Source organism: Macrotis lagotis, chromosome 1 (assembly GCF_037893015.1).
Source record: "Macrotis lagotis isolate mMagLag1 chromosome 1, bilby.v1.9.chrom.fasta, whole genome shotgun sequence".
Lineage (NCBI taxonomy): Eukaryota > Metazoa > Chordata > Mammalia > Peramelemorphia > Peramelidae > Macrotis > Macrotis lagotis.
Window position 1 is genome coordinate 319,052,786 of NC_133658.1, and position 22,432 is coordinate 319,075,217.

The window sequence follows — 22,432 nt, forward strand, 5'->3', positions numbered from 1 at the left end:
GAATAGACTTGAATTTGAATCCTGCTCTTGCTAGTTGTCTTACCTTGTCTTACCCTGAACAAGTTACTTCACCTCTCTCAAATTCACTTTCCTTTCTATTAAATAAGGCTAAATATAACCCCTTCCTCACAGAGTTGTTGGGAGGATCAAATGAGATACATATGTAAATACTTTGTAAAACTTATTAATGTAGCTACTATGTTCAGGATATGTGACAAAATATTAACCTAAGATAAATTTGAAATGTGTTTCAGCAAGATAATTTTTTTTCTCTCTTGTCTTAGATCACCATGACAGTCCTATAACCACTTGCTGTTTTAATCCTGATAATCTGCGAGTGGCTTCAGGATCATCTGATCGAAATGTGAAGATTTGGGATATATCAGCTCAAGCCACACTTCTAACAATTCATGAGTAAGAAATAATCTATCAATTAATCAGTCAACAAGCAATAATAGTGAGTATGGTACAGTGGATAGGGAATTTTCATTTTCAGGAAGTATCAGAGTCAAGAAAAAAACCTGTTCTATCTCTGAAATGTTAACTGTGTTAATATAACCTCTCCCAGTGCTCTAGGCAACTCTCCAAGAATTTAAGTTGCAGAACAGGCATTGATCTACAATGGTGGAGGGAGTTTCCACACCTGGATGTTCCCTCTGCCAACGACACTAAGGGTCCTCAATCCTCAATCTTACTTGGATTAAAAGCAAAATAAGCTAGAATGAAGAATTACCACAGAAAGTCCATTTCTCTGTGAATCTCAATTTCTTCTTCCTTCAGTTGGTTTGACTAGATGGTCTTTTAAAGTCCCTTCTACCTCTGGTTCCTATTATTTGTGCCTATTAACTCAGATGAATTTGAAATATCAATTCAGTGGGAAAATGAATGAATTGTCCCACCCAGGGTGACAGCCATGTACTGACAGCCTTTTTAGCCCCAATCTCATAAATTCTAGACCAGGAGGAGTGGTAGGCAGAGAACAGGTAACATATGACTAGTACTTACCACTGTCCCTGTGACAAAGTCCTGCCAAGTAAGGACTAAAATCATTGACTAAACATGATATGCCATAGCTACAGCCTTGCCATCGATGTTTGTACACCAATCACGATGGTGTATTTCAATCTCAGAATCCCAGAATTTCAGGACTGGAAGGCACCTTAGTAACCATTTCATACAATCTCCACATGCAATATATGATCATCCAGTCTTTTCCTGAAGATCTCTAGAGAGCAGGAATCTCTTGAAACAGCCCATTCTACTTCTGGAGAATTTTCATTTTCAGGAAGTAATCTCCTTAAATTATGCAAAAATTTACCTCTTTTGTCACTTCCAAATATTGTTCTTAGTGCGACCATCTGGAGCAAAGCACAAATCTCATCTCACTTTCAGGTTACATTTCTGCAAGTGCTTGAAGTTAGTTTGCATATTTCCCTCTAACTCGTTTCTTCTTCAAGTTTAATAACCTCAGTTCATTTAATTCATCTTCATATGGCATGAACTTGAGAAACTTCATTGATTACCCTATGTTAATATTTTCTGTATCCTGTTGATGTTATTCCTAAAATGTTATTCCCACAGTTGAACATAGTACTCTAGACTAGGGCAGAGAATGTATCGGGGCTATTATTTCCTTATCTCTGGGCCCTATGCCCCTTAATGTAGAACTATTTCCTATGGGTTGGGGTTTTTTTGGGTTGTTTTTGGCTTCCATATTACTACAAAACAAGGCCATTGTAAGAGAGTTCCTTCCCCTTCTAAGCTCATCATTAATGTCTTTCTCCACTATCTTTTTCCATTCTGTCAAATCCTCTACATACACCTTTTTTCCTATCAGATTTCCCTATTATAATCCCCATTCTCTCTCTTATTTTCAGTCTCTCCATATTATATATATATATATATATATATATATATATATATATATATATATATATATATATATATATATATTTATAGGATCTTCCTGCTACCTACTAATGTGTCATATCTTCCCCTATCCTTTAAAAAATCTTTAATTTGATCATATCAACTCTGATTACTATTGTGTTATATGCGGGGGTATAATGAAAAATATTTAATAGTTGATTTTTTCAGAAAAAATGTATTAATGATATACTTTAGTTTAATTTGCACTATCAGTGTTTTTTCCCATCACTTTCTTAATGTCTAGAAATTAACAAAGCAATACTTTAAATTTTTATGTGGCATTTACTAATTTTTAAGCACTCAATATTGGAAAAATCTAACAATTAGTTCTCAAAAGCCAGTACAAATTGGAGTCAGCATATGTCTGCCATACCTCTCCTCTCTTTCCTACTTAACCTTCTTGAAAAAGCTATCTACAATAAGTACTTCATTTCCTCATCACTCATTTCTAAATTTTCTTCAGTCTATCTTCCATCCTAATCATTCAGATGAAAATACTCTGAGCAAGTTGTCTTCATCCCCAAATTTAATAGTCTTTCTCCTTTCTCACATAGCATAATTCTAATACAAGGCCTTCTTGCCTCTTGCTCTGATAATTTAAAAAAAAACCTTTTAATTGGCTCAAATTTCTCCCCACTTCAATCCATACTCATCATTTAGCTCCAAAGTGCTCTTCTTTAAGAGACCTTCTTTAAGGTCTCTACTCACTCAGTAAATTTATGATCAAATCTAAAGCCCTTCATTGGCATTTAATGTCCTTCGCAACCTGGCCCCTTTCCAGTGTTTTTTACCATTCACTCCCCTCCAAATACTCTAAGGTTTCACTTGTAGTTCTTCCTATATGACAATCCAGGTTCAAAATTCTGTGACTTTGTATTGGATGTGTCTCTCTCAACCCCCCATCCCCCACTAGAGTGCTTGCCCTCTTCCCTCAACTTCTTAGCTTTCTAGACTTTTTTTAAGACTCAGCTCAATTCCCACCCATAGGAGTCCTTGTCTGGCCTTCATCCTTACCCTGCTTCTAGTCTCTCACCTCTGAGATGACTTCCTCTCTACTCTGTATAAATATGTACTATATGTATAAAATTATTTGCATATTTTCTACCTTGTTAGAATGAGAACTCCCTAAGGCAGGGAGCTTTTGCTCCTTTTGGTATCCCCATTGCTTAGTGAAATGCTTGATAGTAGTAAATGCTTATGAAATATTTGTTGATTAACTGATTGATATTGTTGACTCATGTGCCATATGACATTTCACTACAACCCCAAATATTTTTTAGATTATCTACTGTTTTACAACAACCCTTCCTTTTTTTATTGAATTTTTTATTTAATATTTATTTATTCTCATTTTGGACAAATAATGTTTTTTATACATTAATAAAATATTATTTTTAAGAGTAAACAAAATACCCCCTCCCCAAAAAAATATAGACTCACTTAAGTGATAAAGTAAAGGGGGAGAGGAAAAAAATTAAAATTAAAAAAAATAGTAATAATTGTAGGTATGGCCAGGAGGCGCAGTGGACAGAGCACCAGCCCTGGAACCAGGAGCACCCAAGCCCGTATCCGGCCCTGTACACCCAACAATCACCCAGCTGTGTGACATGCAAGCCACCCCAACCCCACTGCCCTGCAAAGACCAAAAAAAGAAAAAAAAGACCCAAAATAAAATAAAATGCTAATAATAGTAGGGGTGGCTGGGTGGGAGGGAAGAGGGGAATAGGTGATAGAAGAGAGGGAAGATTGAAGGAGAGGGTACTCAGATTCAACACACTTTTGGACAGGGCCAGAATGAAAGGGGAGAGAGACAATAGAATAAATGAGAGTGGGGAGAAATAGAGTGGAGATACAGCTAGTAATAGCAACTGTGGGAAAACTATTGAAGTAACTTCTCTGGTGAACTTATGATAAAGTAAGCAGACAGAATCATTGGAATCTGAACACAGACTAAAGTAATTTTTTTCTCTCTATCCTTGAGGTTTCTCATCTTCTTGGGGGGAAGGGAAGTTTATGTTTATGTTTACTCTTATAAAATATTCAATTTACATCAATGTATAGTATGGAAACAATGTAGACTATCAGACAGCCTTCGGGGTGGGGGGAGGGAAGGGAGGGTGGGGGAAAAATTGTAGAAGTCAAAACTTTTCAAAAAATGATGGGTAGATACTACTATTATATATAATTGGAAAACAAATAAAATGTTAACAGAAAGAAAAAATTGGTATAACATTTGCTCTCCTCCATTACTATGGCAACGATCCTATTCATCATGATTTTTGCAAGAATTGCTCATAGGAGCTTAGTGATCATGTTTGCCTGTTCTTTCAGTAGCTGAAGAATTCATCTAGGTGTCATGGCTTGAATTCACCAAGGTCAGTGAGGTACTCCTTCCAACTCTGTGCTTAGGTCTATGAGCTCCTTGTTACCCATTTTTGTTTTATCCTTTCTATACTAGAGATCGTTCTCCTTGGTGGTGAAAATAGAAGCCAATTGAATTGAACAACTCTTCCTTCTTTCTATTGTTAGTTATCAGGCATCCTTTCTGTCCCAAGCAGCAGGACTATTTCTTCTTTGTCCTCATTTCTCTAATCAACTAAAAAAAAAAACCCTAGTCTTTTTTTGTTCATTTTCTTTTGCAGCACCATTTTGTTACAAGTGTTAGTATGACTATGCCCTGCTGTTCTGTTTGTCCTGCTACCTATTCTTGCTGAAACCTGTATATGCCTTTAAACCTGTATAAGTTTGTTGGAGTGGTTCCTTTTATATTTGTATGATTATCTTTTTTTTACTTTATTTTTTAGGGTTTTTTTTTTCTGGCAAGGCAATGGTGTTAAGTGGCTTGCCCAAGGCCAGCTAGGTAGTTATTAAGTGTCTGAGGCCAGTTTTGAACTCAGGTACTCCTGACTCCAGGGCCGGTGCTCTATCTACTGTACCACCTAGCTGCCCCTATGATTCTCTTTAGACAGCTTCCCCATTTACTCCTAATTGGAATAGTTATTCATTATGTTTTCAGAGTTTAGTTCCTGAGATCTTCTCTAAGTGGTTTAATCCAGCCACTAATCAAGATGCAAAATAATCACACACACACAAAGACAACTATAGTTTAAATAAAATTTATATTAAGAAGCAATAAAAGGGGCGGCTAGGTGGCATAGTGGATAAAGCACAGGCCTTGGAGTCAGAAGTACCTGGGTTCAAATCCAGTCTCAGACACTTAATAATTACCTAGCTGTGTAGCCTTGGGCAAGCTACTTAACCCCATTTGCCTTGCAAAAAAAAAAAAACCTTAAAAAAATTAAAACCAAAAGAAGCAATAAAACTCAGGGCAATTATAACAAACAATGCTAGTACCATGCTATTAGAGTTAAAGGGTTAATCCTTCTGTAAAGTTTAGTAAAATACAAAAGTAGTGTTTGACTCTTAGTGATCCCTTAGACCATGCTATTCATGAAGTTTTCTTGGCAAAGATACTGAAGAGGTTTACCATTTCCTTTTCCAGTTGTTTAAGGCAAACAGAGGTTGAGTAACTTACCCAGGGTCATGAAGCTAGTGAGTGTCTGAGGCTGGATTTGAATTCAGGTCTTCCTGACTGTAGGCTTAGTGCTTTATACACTGAACCATCTAATTTCTATTAAACAATTTTGTTGAACTGTTTTCAGAAAATCAACTTTGTAGGGAGTCTGGGTATTTGTTGAGAATGTTCTTGTGTCAAATACATACACACATACAAATACACATATTTATATATATATATGATTTTTAAAATTTATTTATTTAAGGCACTGGGGTTAAGTCACTTGCCCAAGGTCACAGCTAGGTAATTATAAAGTATCTGAGGTCACATTTGAACTCAGGTCCTGCTGACTCCAGGGCCGGTGCTCTATCCACTGTACCACCTAGCTGGCCCTTATATAAATTTTAAAAGAGAAAAAGATATTTATTTAGAAATGACAATTCTATCCTGAGGCTATTTGTTGATCTTTTTTTCAGTCTCAGTGAATACAGACCAATTTCCTGTATAGCTGTTTGTAATCATATATATATATATATATATATATATATATATATATATATGCACACATATACATATAGATATTAGGAAGCCATGGAATAGGCTAAGCAGGACAGTCATAAGACCAGATCTGTGGAAAAGGAAAATTACTTTGATCCTCACTGGGGTCTATAGATACACAGTACAACTTTTACAGAACGTTCATATCCTGCCAGGTCTCGGAACTGTGAGATTTTGTCTGAGAGTTGCTACTGCTTGTAAAATTGAATTTTATTGTAGACTTGACTAGATTTTTCTTTTGGCCTTGTCTAGTTTATGCATTTCAAAAGGCTATTTTCAAGGGGGGATTAAAAAAAAAAAGGCGAAACTAGATATTGAGTTCTGGAAACCATTTTTTCCCCTGGTTTCTTCTGATGAATAGGACTGAGTTCTATCAAATTCAGAGGTCTTAATAATTATGTCTAATGGTTGATTTGAAGTTTCTTTTGGGCAGGAATAGAGAGCATCTTAAGGCCCATGTCCTCTATCTGCTCACTCCCCAACAAAACACCTTATGTCAAGGTCCACACTCAAGTAAAAACAATTTAATGTATATTTTAAAAGTGAATATAATGGACACTTGAGGTGGGAAAGAAACGTATGTACAGTAAGAGAAGCAAGACAAGAAGGAAAGGGAATGAGCAGGAAAGATGTAGGGAGAGAAAAATAGGCAGAGGGCACAGGGGGAAAAACACCAAAGTAAAAGAGACAAGCACAGAAATACATCTTCTTTGTATGTATCTATTATGCATTTATCATCTTTATCTTTGTATGTATCTATTATGCATTTATCATCTTTAAGTTTATATTATAATTATGTACCCATTCTTTCCCATCCCTACCCAGAGAACATCTAGATTATAATTCATATTAGTTTGAATAATGTAAAATTCAATTTAGGATGAATTATAAAATTATACCAGGTCACATTTGATATAAATCAAAATTCAATTAATGATATTCTTTTGAGTTAGCTGGGAGTTTAAGCACACTGATACTTTATCTCTGTATAATTGTTTATCATTAAGTATGGATATGATGTTCTGTTGTGTTAAATTAAAAAAAAACTTAAATCAAATGGACAAAAAGAAGAATTGTTCAGATGGGAACACCTGCAGCATAAAAAAGAAGAGGTTTGTTATTACACTAGCACATAAATTTGATAATGCATGAATAGGGTTATAACTCTAAAATGAGACAAGATGTCACAGTTCCTGAATCTGTGGTATAGAAAGTCCAACTGAAAAAGGCAAAGTTGAATCAACTTTTTTTGTGGTTTGCAAATAACTACAAGCAAAAGAAGCATCACAATTATAGAAATGGATGAATGAAGACTTCAATTAAAAACATGTTGCTCTTTACAGAGGAGTCATTCAGACAAAAGCTTTAAATTTAAGGCAATGAAAGAAAATTGGAAATGAAGAGGCTAGTAAAGAAACTTTTACTGTAAGTGTTGGTTGGCTCAGTCACTTTAAAAATTGAGTTCAATTGCATCATATTAAAATTATCAGAGAGGCAACCAGTGTTCATGAAGACATACAGCTAAATATTCTGACATTTTGAAGAAAATGACTAAAGAAGGTAGATTATGCTGCTCAACAAATTTTTAATGTTGATATAACAAATTTATTCTGGAAAAATATGCCTTCTAGAATGTACATTTCCAGAAAGAAAAAAGTCAACCTGATTTAAGATGTCTAAGAATCATCTAACCCTTTTATTGAGAACTAATATAGTAAGGTATTTTAAATGGAAACTAATATTGTTCATTGGTCTCAATAGCTTTGACCTGAGAGCCAACAAGCACTAATTGTTTCTACTTCTTTGTTTAAGAAAGATTTCCAACTTGCTTTAGTCCAGCTATTGAAAAATATTGCAAGGACAAGAATATCATGTATTTAAAGCACTCCTGATTTTAGATAATGTCTCTACACTTTGTTCATTTTCTGAGAATATGAACACGCAAATTGGCTAAGATACGTGGATAAAACTCTCTGTACCTACCCACATAGGTACACTGTAAAATATCTTAAACAACAATAATGGTGTTTTCTGCATTTTATTCATGTAGACTTATCTTTAGGTTCCATATTCAATAATATTCTAATTTTTAAATTTTCTTTCTGTAACTAATCTATTACTTTGTAATAAATTTGCATCAGAAATATATTTTTCTTATCTCTGCTCTTCTGTTACATTAATAAACAGTTAACAAACTAATTTTAAAAGTTTGTTTGTATATCTTCAGTGGGCTATTACTAATTACTATCTTTTATTAGTGTAACCACTTTCCAGAATCTATTATTTCTACTAATCAAACCTAGTTATATACATTTCTTAAAGGATGAGGTTTATTTGTTGTTCAATCCTGTCTGACCCTTCATGACCCTGTGGACTATCCTGTCCATGGGGGTTTGCTTGTGAAGATACTGAGGTGGTTTGCCATTTCCTTCTCCAGTGGATTAAGGCAAATCAGAATTAAGAGACTTACCCGAGTCACACAGCTAATAAATGTCTGAGGCTAGATTTGAATTCAGGACTTCTAGACTCTAGGCCTAGCTTTCTTTCTATTCACTGAGCCATCTAGCTGCCCCTGAACCATTTAAGGGGCCAAAGGGAGGGATCCTATCTTATTTATTTTTTGTATCTTCTTCAATTTATATTCAGTACATAGTAGGTACTGAATAAATGTTGAAGACTGTTATTTGCATATACACACAATAATCAAAAGAGAAGTGATGGAGAGAATAAAAGGGGAAGGGGTTCAATATGTTCTGAAACAATTTACTACTTGTTCTTTACAGCTTTTCACTGCTTGCTCTTTATATCTGCAGATCCTCAGAAATATGATAGCCCAGAGTGAAGACCCCAGTGAGGATCAAAGTAATTTTACTTTTCCACAGATCTGATCTTATGACTGTCCTGCTTAGACTATTCATGGCTTCCTAATATCTCTAGGATTATGTATATATATGCATATATAGTATGTATATGTTTATATATATACATATAAATAAGAAAAATATTGATTATATTAAAACATGAAAAGTTAAATTAAAAGTAAAAGCTATACATGGAGGTATATACCATATATATATATATATATGTATATATATATATATATATACATATATTGAAATACATATACATAGTAGGTACTTGATGAAGACTTAATGATTGAATGACTGAAATTGTTTCACGGAGCCTCAATGATAAGTATTGCCATGTAGAAATTCAAACTAAGTCATATCTACCTCAGGATCCTTGGAGTGGAATAACAGTAGATAGAATAACTCTTATTGTCTGTGTTTTTCATATATATTTCAGAGCACATTCCAATGTTATTGGGGATTGCTGTTTTACCTTCAGTGGCCATTTCTTGTGTACTGCCTCTTGGGACAAAACCTTAAAAATCTGGGATGTATATGCAGGAGGGTTTCGAAGTGAGGGAGCCTGTGTAACTCTGATGGAAGGTCATGAAGGTTCTGTAAGTTCCTGTCTTTTTACCAGAGATGGTAAGCTATTTACATGATTTTAAGTTGATATCAAGTAAGCTATTCACTCATATCAAGAGTGAAAATATATTATTTCTTATTATTCAATAGATACACAATCTTTTTGGTACAGTAACAATATACATAGCACAATATTAAACAGTCCTTGAAAGGATCTAATTCTTCAATAACTCTGTTATTTATAATTGACTAGAAAGATGTTTCTCCACAAGGACAATAGAGAGTGTCTATGTAACACGAGACAAAGATGGTAAGAGGAAGTGTTGCATACCTATAGTAATCTTGCAATTGAAAGTTGCAGATTTCTTACATCATTCCTTTTTTCTCCACCAGTGGCAACCAGTCTAGATCAGGACCTCATCATTTCTCATCTGAACTATTGCAGTAGACTCTGACTTGATTTCCCTGCATCTGTTCTCTTCATTCTTCAATCCATTATCTATAGATTGCCAAATTAATAATTCTAAAGACATAGGACTAGCCATATTATTCCTCTGCTCAAGAAGCTTCAGGGATCCCTATCACATCGAGGATTTAAAATAAACAAATGAAAAAAAACCCCTCTTCAGTTTGGCATTAAAAGCTCTCTGCACTCTGTTTTCAACCTGTTTTTCTAGACTTGTTGCATATTACTTCCCCTAATACACTCTATGATCTAGTTGAACTGGCCTATTTGCTGCCCATCATGTATGATGATCCTTTGGACAGACTATCTTCCATTTATGTAATTTTCTCCCTTCACATCTTTGCTGCTTGGATTCTCTAGCTCTCTTTAGATATACCTTGAGTGACATCTTCCATAAAAGGTTTCTCCTGGTACATTCAGTTGTTTGTGTCCCCATTTTTCTGGAAATTACTTTGAATTTACATATCTGAGTATATTTTGTATGCCACCAGTAGAATGTAAACTCCTTGAAGGTAGGGACTCTTGGGGTTCTGATTTTGTATCTTTAGCACCTAGTACAATATTTTATATATGGTAAAGGGCTTAATAAATGCTTGTTAAATTTAATTAAATTGGAAATAAGCTAGCAAATACAGTTTATCCTGTGACCCATCCTCCCATATGAGGGACTCTTGTCAACTAACCCTTGTTCAGGGTATATGTTACTTCAGTCTTTATTCAAACAAAGAGCTCACCATTTAACTTAAGTATAACACTTTTTTTAAAAAGGGATAATTTCTATACAACATTATAAGGGTATACAATCCTGCAGATTCCCTTACTTCTGATGAGAATAAGCATACACATAAAGAACATATGTGGGAAAGGGAATATATATAGATAGTGCACATGTACCTAAGGAACATATGGGAGGAGGGTACCCATATAGACCACATGTATCCTGGGAGCATGTGTGACCAAGGCACTTCCTAGGGAATAATAATAGCAACTAGCATTTATATAAGGCTTGCTGTGCCAGTCATGCTAAAAACTAAACACTTTACACTTATTGTGTCATTTGATCCTTACAATAACTTTGGGAAATAGGTATTATTATCCTCCTCATATTCTTACAGACGGGGAAACTTAGACAGAAAAAAAGGTTAAATAATTCACCCAGGTAATAAATGTCCTAGGTTGGATTTGAACACAGTTCTTCCTGATATCAGACCCAGTGTTCTGTTCACTGAGCCACAACTAAGTGGCACAGTGGACACAGCACTGGCCTTGGAGTCAAGAGGACTGGAATTCAAATCTGACCTCAGACTCGACAATTGACATGCATTAGCTGTGTGACCTTGGGCAAGTCACTTAATCCTGATTGCCTCGAATCCAGGGCCATCTCTAGTCATCCTGATTCATATCTGGCTACTGGACCCAGATGGCTCTGGAGGAGAAAGTGAGGCTGGTGACTTAGCATAGCACCCCTCCCCCCAATCCAATTCATGTGCTTATCATGGTATCACCTCCCTTCCTCAAGAATGAAGGACAAATCAATCATCAATCAGTCAAGCTGCCCCAAAATTAATTATGGCCAATCTTTACTGCTTCTCTTGCCTGTTGCTACTTCCCCTGAAGAGCCATTGATAACCACATTGACCTGGTAATGTGTTGTTTCAGGCTGGTTGGACTTGTGGTCATCTAAAAGGCAGGTTTCTACTAGGTGGCTCTGTTTCCATCTGCTGGTCTTCTCATGAATTGCAGTTGCTACACAGCCTCTCCCACCCAGGAGGGGTAGCCACGCCCCTGGACTATCCAGCTGTGATTTGATTTCAGGCTCACAACCTTTCCAGCAGCCACAGAAGATCTTACTTTTAGACTAAATGTGTTTTTGAACCCATTTTGGGCTTGCATCTGTCTTAGTATCCTCTCTCAGACTCCAGTATACTATTTGACTTAAGGTGAGAAAATTCCTTTCACCTTCTGTAAATTCCTGAGATCTCTCACCAAAACAGAAAGAGGATGATACATTGTCCAGTCTTTCTGTCAGCAACAAAACCCATTGCCTTCCCTGAAGTTAAGTCATACATAGTAGAAAGTTGTTCTTTTTAGATACAATTAAAGTATGTTCTAGGTTTAGGTTACAAAGTAGAACTAAAGTATATTTCTTCTTGAACAAATTAATGTCTTTAAATCAAATAGGTGGAATTCCAATGACCATTATTACAATTTTGGAGGCAATATAGGGATGAAAATAGAAGTAATTAGATCACTATTTCAAATGTTTTCTTAAACAGCATTCATTCAATAATCATTTAATAAGAGTCTAGTATTTAGTAAATAAGTAAATAAGTAAGTGCTGGGCAAGATGCAAAATTTAGGTAAGATTCAGTTCTTGATCTTGTGGAGCTCCGAATCTAGAGGGGAGATGAGGTACAAACATGGAATAATGCATACCATTTACACACATCTACTAGAGAGTTACCAAAGTACTATGGGGAAATTCAAGGGAAGGTCATTACTAATCACCATAAAGTGGCATGTATCTCCCTTAATTTCAGGGACAGAGATTGTAAGCAAAGCAATACTTTAGAAAATAACAATAGCTTAATGAGATTTCCAGAAAACTGTTTTTAAATGTTATTCTCATTGATCGGATTATTTTGCCCATAATTATGATTGTAGTTTCTCTTGATCATCAGAGATTGATTAGAGAAGCTTTTCAGGAAAGACTTCCTTCCATTTGTTAGGTGCCAAGAAACATTTCACTAATCACCATAAGCTTTTTGCAAAAACCCCAATGACTAAGAGTTTCTCAGCTTTGTCAATAGGGGAAAAAAGAATGGAGATACAAATAAATTAGCTTAGATTTCCAAGAAAGTCTTAGAAATAATCAGATTGGTTTAGTATTATAATTACTAAGATAAGACATTAAATCACAAAGTCAGAGCTTTCTTCCCAAGTGCTTTTTGATTATGTCCTCTATTGTCATGTTAATAGAGATGTGAATCATTTAGCCAAACTAGACAGGGGTTTTCAACATCTTTTTTTTTTATTTGTTTAAGGCCTTGGGGTTAAATGACTTGCCCAAGGTCACACAGCTAGGTTAAGTGTCTGAAGTCTGATTTGAACTCAGATCTTCCTGACTTTGGGACTGGTATTCTATCTACCATGCCACCTAGCTGCCCCTTCAACATCTTTTTGAAGAGTGACTAATAAGAGACTGTCATTAACAGTCACTCAGAATTAGAGGAGGGATGACTCCATGAAAAAGTCTATGAATTTCTAATTTTGTGTTTCAGCCTCATTAATTGTGTCTGGAGCCTATGACAAAATGGTAACTGTCTGGGATGTGGCCGGAGGATATAGAAAGTGTACATTAAAGGTACTGATTTACTACCATGAAATAGAAAGAAGCCTTGTACAAATGACTATTGATGGATTAAGAAACTGGAGTAAGATTTCAGGACTGAAAATGCTGGAGTTGGATTTTAGTTTGGTTGTGTCTTCATGGGTACTCAGGTTCTTCATCTTCAAAATGAGGGAATTGAACTATAATAAGCTCACTTTTCTCTACGATACATGTAGTAGTTTAACTCTGTCCAGGCTAACTTCTGGCTTATAAGCATGATACCAGTCACCCACCTGCCATCATTTATTGAATGATGGTATACTAGGGGATAAAAAGAAGTGTCAGACACAGTCCCTAGCCTCCCTGAGCTACTAGTATAGTAAACAAGGATAAAGATCTAGTGTCTGAGATTCTAGGACATGAAGAGTTACAGAGGAGCAACAGTTCAATTCTGTAGAGGTTTTGAAGCTCTTACCATATCCTGTGCTTAGTCATGAAGATGGAAAGATGAAAGCAGGTGCAATCCCTTCTCCATGGAACTTACAAATTAATAGAAAAGGTGTGACAAGTACATAAATAAGTAAATCAATTAAAATGAAATAAGGGCAAAGAACAGAGTGCTTGTGAAAATTTGAGGAAGAGATCTTTTCCAGCTTGGAAGTGAGGATGGAGGAAAGAGCTTTATGAAGGAAGTAAAGCCTGAGTAGGGTGTTGAAGGAAGAGAAATTTCAAAGAAGGTAAGTAAATAAAGAAGTATGGGAGAAATTATTATACGTTGGATCTGAACTGGGCTTTAAAAGATGTTGTGCATTCGATTAAACAGAGGAGAGAGAAGTCTTTCCAGGTGGGGCAATGGTATGAGCAGAAGCAAAGTAGCAAGAAAATCACAGGAGGGACTTGTTTGGTTGTGGAAGACCAGGGAAATATATGACTGGAAGACTGGAGTCATATTGCCTAAATACTATAATCCCAGACTTTTATTCAGGTGAGTCCTGTCCTCAAAGAACTAGGTAATTGTCCCACTGTCCAGTCTTTCTCTCAAGATCAAGTCTGAGAATGATCTTTACTGGAAACTAGCACCTGTACACATTCATCAGGGTTGGATATTTGTCCTTATGGAAGAAGCAAAATGCCTGGCTAGCAACTAAACTTGAGAGCTCCCTGCACATTGTGTGCTTCTGTTTAGTCTAAGTCAAACTTGGCTCAACCTGAAAACACTTCAGACTTGGAACTTCCTGGAGCTTAGGAAAGCAAGACCTGTTTCTGACTCTCCCATGTATTGCTCAGAGAGTTAAATACTGGACTCAGTCTGATAATACAGATGACTTATTAATTCCCCTCTACTTCAATTTCCTTGTGTATAAAAAGTAAAGGAGTTGTATTCAGTTTCTAAGGTCCCAGATTTAAATCTGTGATCCTAGGATCCTGTGAATTATGAAGACTAAAGGATAGTTAATAGTATAATCTATACTTCCATAATGGCTTATTAACTCAATAGTCAAATCCTGAAAGTCAGGGGCAAAGGAACTATTTAAAGCTTGTATGAAAAATAGCCTGTTTTTCTTCATATAGCCTGGAATGTAAGAAGTGAAGTTGGGTTTTTTAAACTTTTTTTTAAAGAATAAAAACTCAATTCCTCTTCTTCGAACCTTCCTCCCCTGTTCCCTTCATCATCCCAAAAAAATAAAATTTCTGTTAGAACAATGTATAGTCAAACAAAAATTTCCAGATTGTCCATGAAAAAAAATCTGTCTCTGTACTATAAGAAGGAAGATTTCTTCTTCCTCAAAATTTCCAAAATCACTAAGTTCTTTTCCCTTATTTCATTCTACTGCTATCACCCTTATTTGTGTACTTGTCACATCTTCCCTATTAAATCAGTTCCATGTGAGAAAGGGTTGCATCTACTTTCATCTTTCCATCCTTAGGACCAAGCAAAGAGTCTGTCACAAGGTAAGTACTTGAAAAGTTTGGCTGAATTAAACTATGCATCACCTCTATCAGAAGGTGGATATCATATTTCATTTTGAATTGTCTTAAATCATAATTGATCATTATATTGATCAGAGTTCTTAAGTTTTTCCAAAATAGTTTATCTTTATAATATAAATCGTTTTATATACATTGTTTTTCTGGTTCTGTCCATTTCACTTTGTTTCAATTCATGCAAGTCTTCCCAGGTTTCTCAAAAACACTTTTCCTTCAGCCTTTTAGTTTCAACAATGTCATGAACAAATTTTTAAAAAATGATCATTAATTACTTTTAGCATCCAAGCTAAAAGTTCTCCTTCATGCAACTGAACCTTTGGCAAGTTGTGTGACAGATTGAGATAAAATAGTCTTAAAAGCTAAAATGGATGAAGGGTGGGATTTAAAAATCAGGAATACAGTATTATGCTTAATAGTCTTGATCACTTTTATCTCCGGAGGAACCTCTAATGATATATTTATTGATGAAAGTATGCCTTCCCTTTCATTGAACATCTTCGATCAGAAATTGTAGGATCATTTGTCTGGACTGTTGTAAAGGAGATTCTTCTTCAGCTATAGGTTGGGCTAAATGACTTTTGATGTACCTTCTGATTCAGAAATTCGGAAATTATAATTGGAGATCATTTCCTCCTACACTTTATCTGCCATTCTAGATAATTTGAATGGTAGTATGAATGGCAATTGCAGTTTTTTTTTGCAGGTTTCTTTAAAAAAAAAGGAAGGTTTACAGAACTGTTGGTTAAAATTATTTTCCCCTTCATCTATTTTTCAGAATAATTATGTAGTATTTTCAAAAATAATTCAAAGTACAATTTTAAAATTTCTTTTAAGCCTTTAATGTTTCTGTAACATGAAAAATAGCTTTGATTAAGCAAAAGGAGCAGAATTCATTGCTTTCATTTCAGTAAAAGGTCATTATGAGAGTTACTGATACTAGTTTTATTCTGTTATAAAAATAAGAAAGCTTTTACTTTGGGGTCCAGTTAAGTTTCACTTTCCTGCAGGGACATCAAGACTGGGTGATGGATGTTGCAATTAGCAACAACAGAAAATGGGTTATTTCTGCTTCAAAGGTAAAATTTGCAAGTATTTCATTGAACCAAATCTCTACTGCATTAATTAAAATTCATATATATATATATATAATACACACACATGTGTATAGACAGACATATATATATGCCTATATATATTATATGCATATATATATGCTATCAAAGGAAATTCTTTTCAGAGAAGGTAGGACCAAGAGACAGTGATAACATCAAAGAAGGAGAAAGTATTTAGGAGAAGGGACTGTTTGATAAAGTCAAAAGCTGTAGAGAGCTAGAGTGGGGGGGTCTATTGTGAGAGCTATATAAAGTCCATCAATAGAAGGTGATGCTTGAGTTGAGCTTTGGAGGGAGCAAATGACTCTTAGGAGGTGAGATAAGAAAAGGGGACATTCTAGGCATGGGGGACATCCTTTGCAAAGGATTCAAGAAGTGGACTGTCACCTCCTGTATAGAAATTAGTAAGTAAGCAAGGTTGACTGCAATGGAATCAGCATGAGAAGGAATGATGGAAGTCTGTCAATATAGGCTGAATTCAGATTAGGAAGGGCTTTGAATGCTAAATAGAGGAGTTCATATTTGTTCCTAGAAGGCAAAAGGGAGTCCCTGAGGTTCATGGAACGTGGGAATGAAATAGAACTGTACTTTTGAAATTTCAGTTTGACCATTGTGTGGAAAATGAGTTTGAAAGGGAAATGATGGGGGGATAGAAGATCAAGAAAGATACCATTGCAGTAGTGCAGAAGAGGAGAAGATGATCAAGAGAGAGGGTGTCATAGAATCCAAGGAAGGAAAGAGTATTTAAGGGGAGAGGTATGTTTGATAAAGTCAAAAACTGCAGAGACCTCAAGGAAGAGAAAAAATCTTTAGGATTTTTCATAATTCCTAGGATTTAATAAAGGCTTGTTTAACTGATGTAGCAATTAAGAAATTGTCAGTAACCTTGGAGAGAGCAGATTCTATCAAGTGAGAGCATCATCCACCATATTACAAGGGAATGAGGAGTGGAAAATAAGGAAGTGCTGGCATGAGTATGGATGATTTTTTTTCTAGAAGTTTGAATACAAAAGGGATGTGAAATAGAGGATAATTAAAGTTATAGGTAGGGCTAGGATGAATGGTAATGAAGGAGCAGAAAATTTTAACAGAGGACCAGAGTTTTTAGTTTTCATCTTTGCAGATGTCAAAACTGAATCTCAGGGAATTGGAGCAAGGGAAAAGGGACTTTCTTTGCTAGCCAAAAAAACAGTTGATTATCTCATCCTTCCCAGGAAGCAATTAGTAACACCTTCCCCAGTGATGATGGGAGGTTTGAATTGTTATTGATATAATTAAACCATTAGGCAGTCTGGGAATCAGTTGTGAAGAAGACTGTAGCAAGTTCTGGGGTTTTTTTCTTCCTAAAATTTGGTCTAATCTAGAAGGATTGAGGTTTTTTGTGGAGGGGGGGGGTGTTCACATTTAAAACTGAAAGCCTTAAAATGACTCCTTAGACACCATTCAGGGACTTTTGTATCAATAGCATTATGTTTTGGCCTGTAGTAGTAGACCTTTAGTTAGGAAGTTATTTCCTAATAATTGTGATCCCCCCCCCCTTTATTTTCTTTCTTTTTTTTGTATTAGATGTGTTTATTTTCACAAGTTTTTGTATTACTACAGAGAACAGCAGACATCTCTAGCAACACAATAAACATCTAGTAGATTGTTAGGAATGCTATGAATATGAATAAGAACTTGGTTGGCTAGTCAAAGTAGAATGTGGTCATGGATATGGCTGTGCATCAGAAGCAGGGATTCCTTAGGTTGGGTATAAGTGGATCATCCAATCAAAGTCACTTGGATTCTTTACCAACTAAAACCCAGCAACCAAGTGTCTCAAATTAACAATAATAAAATTCTTCTGTAAGTCATTTCTGGCAATGACAAAGAGGTAGGCAAACTTGAGTCACTCCATGAGGCCCTCAAGCCCATTCCCCACTTAAAGTCCCTGCAAATGGTAATGCCTGAGGTATCTCCACCATCCTGTTCATAGCCTTTGATGTTCAAAGTGCTCAACTTCACATCAAATGATTCCTTTTTCCAAAATGAATAATACCCAGAATATTTTCTAATGCTTTCATAGAAGTATACAATAGACTAGAAAAGCAGTCCCACCTTATCTTTTGACCATATTATAATTCTTTGGAAATTCCTGTGCTATAGTGTTTAGTGCTATAGGGCTTAGAAGAACTAGATACTAATCCTAATTTCGCCAATAATTATCTGTGATTTAGAACAAATCATTTCCCCTCTTAGGCCTTAATTTGTTATCTGTAAATGTTTGCTTGTTTTTTTAAAATAGGATGGTCTTTTCTGTGAGATAAATATTGTTTTTGATATTTCAGGACACTACTATAAGACTGTGGAACATTGAGATGGTTGATCAAATTCCTATGTTAATAGAATATAGAAGACTACATGGTTTACAAATAGTTGAGGTTAGTATTAAAAGAAATGATGCTTAATATTATCTCCTATTCTGGGGTTTTATAAATAAAATTAGTAGAGAAGAAAGATACATAGATAGAATTTCCAAGAACCTGGACAATCCAGATTTGTGCTGATTTTTTTAAAAACCCCAAAAACTTGACCACATATTTCCCAGGTGACTTGTTTCTTTCTCTAACCTCTAAAAAGAGCAGTGATTCTTAAGTCAGAGGACTGAGTTTAAATCCTGACTGATGATTACTAATATATGACAACCTATCATTTCTTTATTTTCCTCATCTGTAAATGAAAGAATTGAAATTAAATGGTCTTTGAGATTCCTTTCGGCTCTAGAGCTATGAAACTGTGACCTCTTTTTCCTTTTAAATAGTCTCAGTCTCCAACTACATGGATCAGTGTTTGTGTGTGTTTGTGTGTCTGTGTTTATCCAAAGCATTAACACCAATCACCCTCCATCCATAGTCAAATGGTAATGCCTTGTTAAGAAAGTTAAACAGAAACTTTAGAAATCATTTTTAAAAAGTAAAATCTGTGCCTTTCAATTAAAGAGTTCAAATTTTGCAATCAATTGTTCAGATCTGACTGAATTTCTGGTCAGTATAACCATCATATTAAAATTAAGATCAGAGAAACTTCAACATCCTGTTAAAAGTGGCCTTGACATTGTCAGCAAAACTTTTTCACTGCAGCCTCTTTCCTCCCTAGACCTATTACAGCTTCTAAACCATCTGACAGATATATCTTCTCTTCTTCTTATGAAACTTAGTTGGCTTTTTGCTAGAGTACCTCATAAGCTAAGGGTAGAAAGGGAAAGGCAGCAGAGTTTCATCTTGTGATTCTTGGTATCAGCTGGTTAGCACTTCTAATATGCTAAGACTGATGGAACCCTCTGCCATGCCAGAGACAGCCAGCAGTGAAGAAGTCAACTCACGTGGTCAAGGAGCCAAGAATAGACTTTACAAAATGCTGAAGAGTTGCCTCAGAGTTTCCAAATTTGTTTTCCTTGAAAGTAATTAGGGTTTCCTTTACCTTCTTCTGTAGAGTCAGAATAATGCCTTGGGTTTGGGAGTGAAGTGTTAGGAATGATGGCTAGAATATTCAGGAATAAGTTGTTTAAACGATGTTTGTGTGACTTGGTTTCTAATGACTAAAGCTAGACAAAAATGCTTATTTCTATAAGGAGCCTATAGAAAAATAGTAAAATACAAAGCCAGAAAACACAAGTGTTTCTTCCCTCCCTTATATATGCCCAAAAGAGATGGGGGCAGGGAAGGAAAGGTTAGAGAAGGGAGGCAAAGTTTTACAAGATAAAAAGACATGACATTACCTATTCAAAGTTTAAGTTTAGTGTATACAACTTAACTCACTAAATTGGAAAGAGTTCTTTATCTGAGGACTGTGAACTTTTTAAAAAATTTGACAATTATTTCAAATTACATTTTATTTTCAAATGAAAAATCCTCTTTCTTTCCCCTCTCACTGCCCTCTCCTCATTCCTTCCATTCAGAAAGCACAAAATACAAGACCCTTATTACAAACATGTCTAGTTAAACAAAATAAATTCCAGCATTGATCATGTCCCCTAAAGTTTAGCTCAGTCCATCACTTCTTTATCAGGAGTAGTTGATCTGAATTCCCAAATCTTTCAAAGATAACTGTGTTTCAATATAATTGTCATCCTCTGCATTATAATTTATGTAATTAACGTTATCCTGAGAAGGCTCCCATCCATATACTTCACCAGACCAATAGCCAGAGGGGTTCATGGCACAAAAAAAAGTTAAAAACCCATGCTCTAGAACTATTATTTACTACAAAAACTTTCTCAAATAGATTTAAATTGGGTTCAAAATAAGATGAAAAGTAGAATTTTGGAACTAGGAGAGAAATCTAGCTGATCATTTAGTCTGTGCCCTCTCCCCCATTTTACAAATGAGGAAAGAGAGGTCTAGGGAGAATGTGATGAAGTAGAAAGAGTTGAAGTTTTGGAATAAAAAGATGTGTTCAAATTCTGACTTACTATACTTTGAGCAAAAAACACTTCCCCTCTCTGAGCCTCAGTTTTCTTGTTTGTAAAATGAGCATAATACTACGTGCTAAAAAGCTGCAATGGGGAAAGTACACACCTTGAAATACATATAAAGTAGGTTGGTGTTATTACTCCATTAAACTCATGGCAGAGCAGGACTGTAACCTACACCTCCTAATCCCCACACCAGTCTCTTTCTGTTATACAGTCCAGCACTTTTCTTTGATGTCAGTCTATTAGGTAGTTTTCAGATGCAATAGCAATTTGAAAGACTGCAGAATTTCCCTATAGAAAAATATCAGACTCTTCCGGACTGGGGGAGATACAACTTTCATCATGTAGTCTCAGGTCATACCACACCGTGCCAAATAAAGGCTAAATCTTGGGAAATTTCTGGTATGTTAGGGCAGTGTCAGTAGCTCAGATAGATAATTTGGGAATAAAGAGGCATTGTCCTGTGTAAACCTGCAGTGGATCGCTGGTAAATGTCTGACTCTTTAGAAAAAAAAAATGCATGCACTTTCAAGTTTAATCTGCATTATTGATATTTTTTCCATCATTTCCTTAAGCTTAAACAATCAACAAACAATACATCAAGCCATGATTTAAACTCTTAGCTGTGTAAATTCTCGTACTGAAAATCTAATAAAAAGATTTTTGAGCCTGTTCAAGCAAGTTCTGACACACTCCTGAGACCTGATCTCCAAAAGTTATTAGGTTGCAAAAATATATTCAAATTTGATAGTTAAGAGATCCACTTGTTTGTTACTTCTGATTGACACATCTTTTTATTATTCAAATATTTCATATCAGTGTGAAAAATGTGAAAGACCTTTCTCACTCCTGCAAATTGATGAGGAATTTGAAATGGTAAGCAAATGTGTATTCTGTCGATTGGCTTCTCCTTCAAGATATACTTTGCCAATACCACCTAATGTTGATGAAGATGAGAAAGATATCCTGGAGAAATTGAAGATGTGACGTCTCTGTCTGTACCATCCTGGGGGTTGCATCTGGTTTGTAGACTCAGACCTTCCACATGAGTTCTGCATGGGTGAGAAGGATGAGCCAGTCTTGGGGGGTGGGGGGTGGGGAAACAAAACAGAGTGGTGGCCCTATTCTGGAATAAATAGTTTATTTAAGTGAACAAATATAATAACTAGATTTCTTTAAGGGAAAAATTGAATATGAACTTTGAAAATGTTAATATACTGATTAGGCACATTGTAGCTCTTATGGATAAAAGATGAAATAACTGAGAAAACAAAGGTTTGAGTTTCTGAGCATATTGTTTTATTATGTAATGCATGCTAATTGCATAATGAATCAGAACCAGGCCTCCTCACTTTGGCACTGGATCCTGAATATAGGAGGACACAGATTTTTATGCATTAAAAACAACTCATCGAATAAGGCCAATAAATTAAAATAACCAATATACAACGTTAGGCAATCTAATTTCTAATTGGAGGAAAGATTAGGGGCTTTCCAAAATTGGGAGAGGGAGAGCAAGCAAGTGCAATTCTCTGAAATCAGAAAAAAAGAGGTGTTGTAGTCCATTATATGTATTCAATCAAAAGAACATGAACATAATAACTAAAATGACCAAAATGGGCCATTATTCAGATAAGACAAAT

The 22,432-nt window shown here is 35.4% G+C and overlaps 1 protein-coding gene across 1 annotated transcript in view; it reads left to right on the top strand.

Moving 5' to 3' along the window:
• The window catches only part of WDR88 (WD repeat domain 88), a 60,616-nt gene extending 38,749 nt beyond the window's left edge, over positions 1-21,867 (top strand). Inside the window, exons 6-11 of the mRNA XM_074211487.1 lie at positions 285-414; positions 9,311-9,498; positions 13,186-13,268; positions 16,232-16,300; positions 18,664-18,756; positions 21,609-21,867. Of these exons, the coding sequence (XP_074067588.1) occupies positions 285-414; positions 9,311-9,498; positions 13,186-13,268; positions 16,232-16,300; positions 18,664-18,756; positions 21,609-21,776 (731 nt within the window). The 3' untranslated portion in view covers positions 21,777-21,867. The remainder of the gene's footprint in view (positions 1-284; positions 415-9,310; positions 9,499-13,185; positions 13,269-16,231; positions 16,301-18,663; positions 18,757-21,608) is intronic.
• Positions 21,868-22,432: the final 565 nt, after the last annotated feature.